This window comes from Macaca mulatta, chromosome 11 (assembly GCF_049350105.2).
Source record: "Macaca mulatta isolate MMU2019108-1 chromosome 11, T2T-MMU8v2.0, whole genome shotgun sequence".
NCBI classification, from domain to species: Eukaryota; Metazoa; Chordata; class Mammalia; order Primates; family Cercopithecidae; genus Macaca; species Macaca mulatta.
In genome coordinates, this window is record NC_133416.1 from 5,501,868 (window position 1) to 5,513,401 (window position 11,534).

General features: G+C 38.2%; 1 protein-coding gene across 4 annotated transcripts in view; it reads right to left on the reverse strand.

The window, feature by feature from the left end:
* Positions 1-108: 108 nt before the first annotated feature.
* Positions 109-11,534, reverse strand: part of AKAP3 (A-kinase anchoring protein 3) — a 42,196-nt gene continuing 30,770 nt past the window's right edge. For all 4 annotated transcript variants that reach the window (XM_015150851.3, XM_015150853.3, XM_015150852.3 and 1 more), the window contains one exon: positions 109-1,888. In XM_015150851.3, the coding sequence (XP_015006337.3) occupies positions 1,733-1,888 (156 nt within the window). In that variant the 3' untranslated portion in view covers positions 109-1,732. The remainder of the gene's footprint in view (positions 1,889-11,534) is intronic.

Here is an 11,534-nt window from a genome sequence, read left to right on the forward strand (position 1 = left end):
TCATTAAGGGAACTCTTACACAAAAGAAAATTTTTTTTCTTCTTGCCCATGACTGCCAACCTATGTCAAGATTTTTGTTTGAAAAATGATAGAAGCTGAATTCAGAAGTAGTTTAAACAGCCGAAGACATTTATTGACTTATATAACTGGGGAATCAGAAAGGGTAGATGTAGTTTCAGTCACAGCAGGAGTCAGGAATTCAGATGAGGTTGTAGGGCTCAGACTCCCTCTTCATCTATTAGCCTTGTTTCTCTCTATGGTTAACTTCATCCTGATGACAGGCCCTGCTCAGAAGTTAACCACCAATATCCAGTCAAAAGATACCGGCTTCGTTGCTAAGAGGGAGTCTCCAAAATGATTGTGACACAGAAACTGTGACTGGGAGACCGGGATGCTTGGCCAGTCTGGGTCCCAAGCCCACAGTGATGGTGAAGGCACTGTGACTGATGCTTCTTTAGACTAGAGCAAGGGATGGAAGGTTTCCCAAAGGAAGGGAAGCTGGGTAAACAAGCAGGACATGTTCACTCATCTATCATATGCCACCTCTAAGTATGTCTTCTTACTTCCCTTTCTAATCCTCATCTATACAAATACATGATTTTTTTATGTGGTTATCATAGGACAGATAGAATTTTACATGAAACTTAAGATCATAACATCAGAAACATAGAATATATAAAAATAATTTTTTTACTTGGCATTTGGAATAACCTCCCCCAATATAGTTTTCATTTTAATAGTTGCATAATATTTTATGAAGGGGGACACCAGATCATTGAAGCAATGGATTTTGATGTAATCTCCCAGGGAAGATCTTGAGTTAGAATAGCAGAGGGTTGAGAGAAAATCCTAGGAAAGATAAATATATAAGGAGTTGCCAGAGTTGAGGAGGTCCCCCAAGAGACCCAGAGATATAGAAAGAAAATTAGAAGCCAATGGAGAAGTTTCTAAATGGAAAGAAGAGTCAAGAATAGAAAATTTCCACAGAAAATTCAGGAAAAGAATAGAAAATATTCCTTAAGTGGGGCGATATGGACATTAAGTCAGAGCAGTGTTAGAACAGGTAACTTATCCCAGTTTCTATAGCCCGAAAACCACCAAACCAGCGATAGAACTCAGATCCTTGGGAGCATTCTTGACACGATCTTCAACTATGGATGAAGTTGGAGGTGGACATTTGTTCTGCAGCTCTGCAGAGAATTAGAAGCCAAGTCTTCAACATTGTAATCAGGATGATTTTGATTGAATATTAGAAAGTATCTTCTGATTTTCATGGTTATAAAAGGTTAAAATGAATTCTTGATAAACTGTGGCTTATTTTAAGAGAATAGTCTAAATATGGAAGCTGCAAATTGTGACACAGACAGGGGACAGGCTGAGTGACCTTCAGCAGGGCCTCTCAGTCCAGCTCTGTTGTACCTTTACCATTCATCTGGTTATTTTTTTCACTCCTCGGATTTCTTTACCTGATTGTACCATTGGATCCCAAGGAAATAAAACATGTGGAGCCCTTTAATTGTAATTTTTAAATTTTATGTCCTTGCTCGCATGGACAGGAAAATCTGCAAAATTCAGTGACTAGCATAAGGTGACATGACTTTGATGAGAGTGGTATGAAGATAATGTTAGGGCTCTGTGAGGATATAGAGGGGGAGATGTGGAAGTGAGAAAGAAGGGCGGGGATAAGGGCCGGGCCCACTGCCGGAAGAGGGGAAAGCAGTGGGGTTGCCGATCACAGGTTCACCATCAGCCAGTCCAGCAGCTGCAGGGGTGTGACATTCCCCACCGCCTCATTCAGCTGGCGCTCCTTCTCATAGCGCAGCACCGACTGCAGAACCTCGCCCACGCTGCATCCTTTGTCCACAGCAGCAGCTGAGAGCTGAAGTAGCTGTGAAAGGAAAGAAAACACTAGTGGCGAGGCACGGCATCTCATGGCAGGCCAGATGGAGCCTGCCAAGGCTAGAGCAGAGAGGCCAGGCAGACCTCAGGAAACTGCAACACAGACGTTAAAGTTTGTTGGCCTGTTTAACAGAAGGAGGTTGGTGACGTCATTCTTAGTTTAGAGAAGAGATGTTAACATCCACCTGCCCGTGATCTTGTTCTCTAAGAATTCTAAGGTTCTAAGCTCACCCTAATATCATAAAAGTCTCCATCATTGTCCTAAGACCAAAAGGGCAGATGGAAAATACCCAGTGGACAAACGTGGATGCTGCTTTCCATGCCCCATAGACCACAGAATCCTAAAATGTTAGAGCAAAAAGGCACCTCAGAGAACAATTCAACCCTCACGAAAATGTTTCCCAGAGAAGTACAGAGATTTGTCAGAATTAACTGCTAGTAATTAGCAGAACCAAAATTCATTGCAGGTATTGGATCCTATCTTTAGCTCTTTTTTCAAGTACAAAATGAGAAAAGTTAGTTAAGCAACCATTCTAATATAAATACAATGCTGTCATTTATCTGGAATCCTAAGGGCAACAAACTTTCAAGTAATAAGATTTTTATTTTGTTCATTTTGCTCTTGACTTTTTACGACAAAGGGCAGGCAAATAAACAGACCAAATATTGAGAGCATCTTCAGAAAGATAAATATCCATGTGAGAAACTGAAATAGAAGAACCAAATGGAAATTTTAGAACTAAAATTTACCTACAAAATATAAAATAAAAATGTATCAGGTGGGCTAAATAGCAGAATGTAAATGAGAGAGGAAAGTCAGTAAACTTGAAGGTAGATCAATAGAAATTATCCATGCTGAACAACGTACAAGATTGATTAAGCTTATTTCAAAAAACATTTAAAAAATAAACAGAGCCCAAGGACTTGTGGGCAATACCAAAAGCTTTAACATTTATGTTATTAGAATACCAAAGGAGAAGAGAAAAGTGATGATGCAAAACATATTTGAAGAAATAATGGATGAAAGTATTCCTAATTTGCCAAAAAGTTTTAAACCTATACATTCAAAAAGCTCAGGGTACCTAAAATAAAACAAACCCAAACCCAAAGAAATTAACTCCAAGACCTACCATAACTAAATCACTGAAAATTAAAGAAAAAGAAAAAAATCCTAAAAGCATCCAGGGAAAACCATTTATAGGGGAACTGCAAGTCAAATGACAGCCAATTTCTCATCAGAAACCATAGAGGACAGAAGAAAATGGCACGTCTTTTAACTGCTAAGAGAAAATAACTTGCCAAATTAGAATTCTATATCTAGCAGAAATTATAACTCAAGAATGAAAGTCAACTAAAGACATTGCCAGATTAAATAAAACTGAGAGAATTCATTGCCAGAAAATGTGTTCTGAAAGAATTGCTAAAGGAAGTTCTTCAGAGAGAAGGACAATGATACCACAAGGAAACTGGGAATATTAAGAATGAATGAAGAGCGAGCTTTCAGTATAAATAGTAGGCTATCCTCTTCAGTTCTTTAAAATGTTTTAAGGGTCAGGAGCAGTGGCTCATGCCTGTAATCCCAGCACTTTGGGAGGCTGAGGCAGGAGGATCACTTGAGGTCAGGAGTTTGAGACCAGCCTGGCCAACATGGCAAAAATCTGTCTCTACTAAAAATACAAAAATAGCTGGGCATTATGGCATGTGCCTGTAATCCAGCTACTCGGGAGGCTGAGGCAAGAGAATTGCTTGAACTCAGGAGGCAGACGTTGCAATGAGCCGAGATCAGGCCACTGCACTCCAGCCTGGGCAACAGAGTGAGATTCTGTCTTAAAAAAAAATATTTTAAGGTTGGAAGCAAAAGTAACTGAGGGTTTTTTCAAAGTATGTAGATTAAATACATAAAGCAACTCAACTATAAAGGGAGAAGGATAAAGGAAACTTATATGGTAGTAATATTTCTACATTCCAGCTTAAGTGATAAACTATTGATGCTACATGGATTCTGAGAAGTTGGTATGTATATTATAATCCCTAGATTAACCACTAAAAAAACTACACAAAAAGATATAGTCAAATATGCAATAGATAAATTAAAATGGAATACTAAAACATGTTCAAATAGTCCAAGAGAAGGCAGCAAAGGGAAAACAAGGAGAAAAAAGAGAGAAGCAACAAACAACAAAATGGTAAACTTAAATCCAAACATATCCATAAATTGGGCTAAATGTAAATGGTCTAAACATATCAAATGTCAGAATGGACAAAAAATATAACCCAAGTGTATGCTGCCTACAAAAACCTTACTTCATATATAATAAGTTAAAATTATAGGAAAAGATGTACCATGAAAATGCCAATCAAAAGAAGACTCGAATCTAACATTAATGGTCAATAGGATTTTTCAACAAAGAAGATGGATAATTCAGAGGGGCCAGATACCCAGTGGTCTTTTCAACAAATGGTGCCAAGATAACCTTCATATCTATATGCAAAATATTGAATTTGGACTCCTACCTCACAAAAATTAACTCAAAGTAGATCATAGACCTAAATATAAGAGCTAAAATTATCAAACAAGTAGACAAAAACAAGGAGAAAATCTTCATGGCCTTGCATAGGTCAAGGTTACTAGCTCTCAGCACTCCTGGCTTTCCGGGTTTGTTGTGGGGCTATTTTGCTCATTGCATGTGGTTTAGCAGTATCCTTGGCCTCTACCTGTTTGACTCCAGTGGTAATCCCTTTCTCTGTTGTGACAACCAAATACGTCTCCAGACATTGCCAAATGTCCCCTGGGGGGCAAAATTGCTCCTGGTTGAGAACCACTGGGTAGGCAAAAATTTGTTAGGACACTAAAATCACAAGACATAAAAGTAAAAAATGATAAATTGGATGTCATCTAATTAGACTTCATTTTGCTCTTCAAAAGACTCCATTAAATAAAAAGTTAAGCCACAAACTGGGAGAAAATATTTGCAAAAATATATCAGATACAGGACTTGTATCCGGCATATATAAAAGAGCTCTTATAATTCTAATCAAGAAGAAAACAATCCAACCAAATTATGGGTGAAAGAATTGCACAGATATCTCACTAAAAGAATATATATGAATGGCTAATGAGCACATAATAGAATAACGTGCTCAATATTTTTCATTTTAATGTATGTTTGCCGAACGAAATCCACAATGAGATACCACTATAATTATTACAATAAATGAAAGAATAATACTGACCAGCATGTGGAGAAACTGAAACCTGTGTAAATTACTGGTGAAAATGTAAAATGCTACAGCCACTTCAGGAAATAGTTTGGCAATTTCTTAAGAAATTACACTTAACCGGTCGGGTGTGGTGGCTCATGCCTGTTTTCCTGGCACTTTGGGAGGCCGAGGTGTTCAGATCACTTGAGCCCTGGAGTTCCAGACCAGCCTGGGCAACATGACAAGACCCTGTCTCTACAAAAAAGTACAACAATTAACTGGGTGTGGTGGGGGGTGCCTGTAGTCCCAGCTACTCGGGAGGCTGAGGTGGGAGGATCACTTAAGCCTAGGGAGTTGGAGGCTGCAGTGACTATGATTATGCCACCGCACTCCAGCCTAGGCAAGAGAGGGGGGAAAGGCCGGGCGCGGTGGCTCAAGCCTGTAATCCCAGCACTTAGGGAGACCGAGAAGGGCGGATCACGAGGTCAGGAGATCGAGACCATCCTGGCTAACACGGTGAAACCCTGTCTCTACTAAAAAATACAAAAAAATAGCCAGGCGAGGTGGCGGGCGCCTGTAGTCCCAGCTACTCGGAGGCTGAGGCAGGAGAATGGCGGGAACCTGGGAGGCAGAGCTTGCAGTGAGCTAAGATCACGCCACTGCACTCCAGCCTGGGCGACAGAACGAAATAAATTACATTTATTGAATGACACTTACTGTAACATGCTGCAATTCCACACCTCATTATCTGCCCAAGAGAAATGAAAACATAACCACACAGGCTTGTATGTGCATGCTCATAGTGGCCTTACACATAATAGCAAAAATGGAAACCATCTAAATATCTATTAACTGATAGACGGACAAACCAAATGCAGTATATCTACATAATGAAGTACTCTTCAGCAATAAAAAGAAATAAACTACTGATACATGCTACAACACAGATGAACCACAAAAACCTTACACTAAGTGTAAGGAGCCTGATGTAAAAGACCACACACTTTATGGCTCCATTACATAAAATGTCAAGGAAAGGCAAATTTATAATGATGGAAAGGTTAATGGTTGCACATGGATGGGGGATGAAAACTGGGAAATGTAAACAAGAATAGCCTAGAAAATTCTGAGGCAGAGAAATAAAGAGTCTCCAGTCCTATCGGATATTAAATATTATAGAATTACAGTAATTAAAACAGGATGCCATTGGTACAAGAGTAGATGGACAATTCAATGGCATAGAGTAGAAAGTTTAGAAAAAGAATAGGAAAAAAATAAGAGATTATGGCCAGACGCGGTACCTCACGCCTATAATCCCAGCACTTTGGGAGGCTGAGGCAGGTGGATCATGAGGTCAGGAGCTCAAGACCAGCCTGGCCAAGATGGCAAAACCCTATCTCTACTAAAAGTACACAAATTACAGCGTGCCTGTAATCCCAGCTACTCCGGAGGCCGAGGCAGAAGAATCGCTTGAACCTGGGGGATGGAGGTTGCAGTGAGCCGAGATCACGCCACTGCACTCCAGCTTGGGTGACAAAGCGAGACTCTGTCTCAAAAAAAAAAAAAAAAAAGGGATTGTAACCTTACTTCATACTTTATATATAAATGAATTCAAAATGTATTAGAGTCTTAAATATATTTTAAAAATCATAAAAGTACAGTCACGCACTGCATAATGATGTTTCAGTCAACCACAGACTGTACATATGATGGTGGTTCCATATGCTTATAATGGACCTGAAAAACTCCTATTTTCCAGTGATATCATAGTTACAGTAACATAGCACAACACATTACTCACTTGTTGGGGGTGATGCTGCTATAAACAAACCTACCATGCTGCCAGTTATATAGAAGTCTAGCACACACTATTACATATAGTGGATGGTACTTCATAATGAAAATAAATGACTACGTTACTGATTTCTGTATTCACTATACTATACTTTTAGTGTTATTTTAGTCTACTCCTTCTACTTCTTAAAAAAATTAATTGTAAAACAGCCTCAGGCAGGTCCTTCAGGACAAAGGCATCGTCATCATAGGACATAATAGCTCCATGAGTGTTACTTACCCTGAAGACCTTCTAGTGGGAGAACATGCAGAAGTCGAAGGCAATGATATTGATGATCCTGACCCTGTGTGGGCCTAGGTCAATGTGTGTGTTTGTATCTTCATTTTTAATAAAAAGTAAAAAAAAAATTAAATAGAAAAAAACTCATAAAAAAGAATATAAAGAAAGAAAATATTTTTGTGTAACTGTACAATGTGTGTTTTAAGCTAAGTGTTATTACAAGAGAGTCAAAAAGTTAAAAATATTAAAAGTTTGTAACATAAAAATGTTATAGTAAGCTGTTAATTTATTATTGAAGAAAGAAAAACATTTAAAAATATATTTATTGTAGCCTAAATGTACAGTGTTTATGAAATCTACAGTAGTGAATGGTAATGTCCTAGGCCTTCACATTCACGCACCACTCAGTCACTCACTCATCCAGAGCAACTTCCGGTCCTGTGAGCTCTATTCATGGTAAGTGACCTGCACAGATGCACCACTTATCTTTCAAACCATATTTTTACTGTACCTTTTCTATATTTAGATATGTTTAGATCCACACATACCGTGGTGTTACAATTGCTTACAGTATTCAGTACAGTAACATGCTGTATATAGGTGTGTAGCCTAGGAGCCACAGGCTATACAATATAAGCTAGATATGCAGTAGGCTATACCAGCTAGGTTTGTGTAAGTACAGTCTGTTATGTTCACACAACGAGGAAATCGCTTAATGACACAGTTCTCAGAACATATCCCCAACAGGCTATACAATATAAGCTAGATATGCAGTAGGCTATACCAACTGGGTTTGTGTAAGTACAGTCTATTATGCTCACACAATGAAGAAATCGCTTAAAGACACATTTCTCAGAACATATCCTCATGACTAAGCGATGCATGACTGTATTAGAAAAAAAAACGAGAAAGTTTTGCTAATATCATAAAGCAGAGAATGTTTTCCAAAATATAACATAAAACCCAGCAAAAAGAAAAATGTCTCATATTTGATGACATTTGTATGGCAGAAACAAACAACAACAACAACAACAACAACAAAACACCAATCCAAAGACCAATGGCAAAGGAAACATTTGTATTTAGTATCATAAAGGTTGATTTCTTGTAATATATAAAACTCTTTTTTTTTTTTTTTTTGAGACGGAGTCTTGCTCTGTCACCCAGGCTGGAGTGCAGTGGCGCGATCTCGGCTCACTGCAAGCTCCGTCTCCCGGGTTCACGCCATTCTCCTGCCTCAGCCTCCCGAGTAGCTGGGACTACAGGCGCCCGCCACAGCACCCGGCTAATTTTTTGTATTTTTAGTAGAGACGGGGTTTCACTGTGTTAGCCAGGATGGTCTCGATCTCCTGACCTCGTGATCCGCCTGCCTCGGCCTCCCAAAGTGCTGGGATTACAGGCGTGAGCCACCGCGCCTGGCAATATATAAAACTCTTATAGATCAATAAGAAAAGGCCTACAATGCAATAAAAAGTTGGGGAGAACATAAAAAGAATACCTAGGAATACAGCTAACCAGGGAGGTGAAAATCTCTACAATGAGAATTACAAGACACTGCTCAAAGAAATCAGAAATGACACAAACAAATAGAAAAATATTCCATGCACATGGACAGGAAAAGTCAATATTGTTAAAATGGTCATACTGCCCAAAGCAACTTAAACGTTCAAGGCTATTCCTATTAAACTACCAGTGAAATTCTTCATAGAACTAGAAAAAACTATTTTCAAATTCATATGGAACCAAAAAAGAGCCTGCCAATAACCAAGGCAATCCTAGGCGAAAAGAACAAAGCTAGCGGCATCACATTACTCAACTTCAAATTTTACTACGGGGTCACAGTAACCAAAACAGCACGGTACTGGTACAAAAACAGACATACAGACCAACGGAACAGAATAGAGAGCCCAAAAATAAGGCCACACAACTACAACCATCTGATCTTTGACAAAGCTGACCAAAACAAGCAATGGGGACGGACTCCCTATTCAATAGGTGCTGGGATAGCTGGCTAGCCATATACAGAAGATTGAAACTGGACCCCTTCCTTACACCATGTACAAAACTCAACTCAAGATGGATTAAAGACTTAAATGGAAGACTAAAAACTGTAAAAACCCTAGAAGACAACCTAGGCAATACCATTCTGGACACAGGAACTGGCAAAGATTTCATGATGATGAATACACCAAAAGCAACGGCAACAAGGGCAAAAATCGACAAATGAGATCTAATTAAATTTTAACAGCTTCTGCACAGCAATTGAAACTATTAATAGAGTAAACAGACGACCTACATAATGGAAGGAAATATTTGCAAACTATGCATCTGACAAAGGTCTAATGTTCAGCATCTATAAGGAACTGAAACAAATTTACAAGAAAAAAAAAACCCCATTAAAAAGTGGGCAAAGGACACAAACAGACTCTTTTTAAAAGAAGAAATATGTGTGGCCAACAAGCATATAAAAACAAGCTCAATATCACTGGTCACTAGATAAATGCAAATCAAAACCATAATGAGATACTATCTCACACCAGTTAGAATGGCTATTATTAAAAGTAATGGCAAGGTTGTGGAGAAAAGGCAACGCATACACACTGTTGGTGGGAGTGTAAATTAGTTTAACCATTGTGGAAAGCAGTGTGGCGATTCCTCAAAGAGCTAAAAACAGAACTACCATTCAACCCAGCAATCCCATTACTGGGTGTATACCCAAAGGAATATAAATTGTTTTACCATAAAGACACACGCACATGAATGTTCATTGCAACACTGTATTCAGAATAACAAAGACATGGAGTTAACCTAAATGCCCATTAATGGCAGATGGGATAAAGAACATGTGGTACATATACACCATGGAATATTATGCAGCCATAAAAAAGAGCACGGCCATCTCCTTTGAAGGAACATGGATGCAGCTGGAGGCCATTACCATTGCCAAATTAACTCAGGAACAGAAAACGAAATACAGCATGTTATCAGAAGTGGGAGTTAAATGATGAGAACACACGGACACAAAGAGAGGAACAACAGACACTTGAGGGTGGAGGGTGGGAGCAAGAAGACAATCAGAAAAAAATAACTATTGGGTCGGTACTAGGATTAGTACCTGGGTGACAAAACGATCTGTACAACAAACCCCTGTGACACGAGTTTACCTGTATAACAAACAAGCACATATACCCCTGAACCTAACGTAAAAGTTAAAAAAAGAAAAATGGGCAGAAGTTATGACCAATTTATCCACAGAAGAGGAAATTCAAATGGTCTTAAATATATGCAAAGATACTCACCCTCATTCCTAATAAGACAAAAAGTAAAGCAACTTAGCAAATTAAAATTTTAGCATGCACTGTTGGTTTAAGTGTGAGGAAATAGTCCTCTTACACTGTTTTAACAGGTGTGTAAATTGGTACAAGCTCTATGGAAGGCAATTTGGAAACATGTATCAAATTACACAAATAATATTCTCAGTGACCTTGAAATTCCTTTCCTAGGTGTATAGCACATATGAATACATTTGAATCTGTGCAAAATTATGTATATTCAAGGATATTCAGTGTAGCATTGCTTACAGTGCAAAATAGTGGCAACTGAAATATCCATACATAGGGGAGTGGTTACATATATAAAACATATATAAAACATATAAAACATATATAAAACATATATAAAACATATATATGAAATGGTTTCATATATTATAAAATACATAAAACCATTAAAAAGAATGTGGCAGCTCTATATGTTGCAGAAGAGGATATATATATATATATATATATAAATAATTTGCGACTTTACGTGTATGTATGTGTGTGTGTGTGTGTTTCTGGAAGGATAAATAAGAAACTGATCCAAACGGCAATAGGATGGAGCACACAAGTGAGAAAACCCTTAATTTTCACTGTGTATCCTTTTGTACTTTTGAATTTTGAACTACGCACACATATTATTTATTCAAAAATAAATACAAGTGTATTTAAAGACATTAGGTTCACAGACATCCCAGTGACAGCAGGTTCAATCACCTGAATCAGTATAAGAATATTTGCATACATTAATCTCTTTTCAAAAAGTCATTTTTAGGCAGTTTCCTTGGTGTCTATGTCATCCCTGTTCGTAAAAATACACTAATATTCAGTGCATCTATTTATTAGTTGAAGTTTGAACATGCTGCTTCTCGTTCCTTCTACTCTTAGAGGGAGTCAACAAAATAGATGACTGTCCTTATCTTTAGAGTAGACAAAGGGGTGTGTGTGTGTGGGGGGGAGGTGTGTATAAAAGTGGGGGACTGCAAGTCTACTGTCCTATTTTAGAGACATGTTTCAATTTAAAATAATCTAAAACAATACAT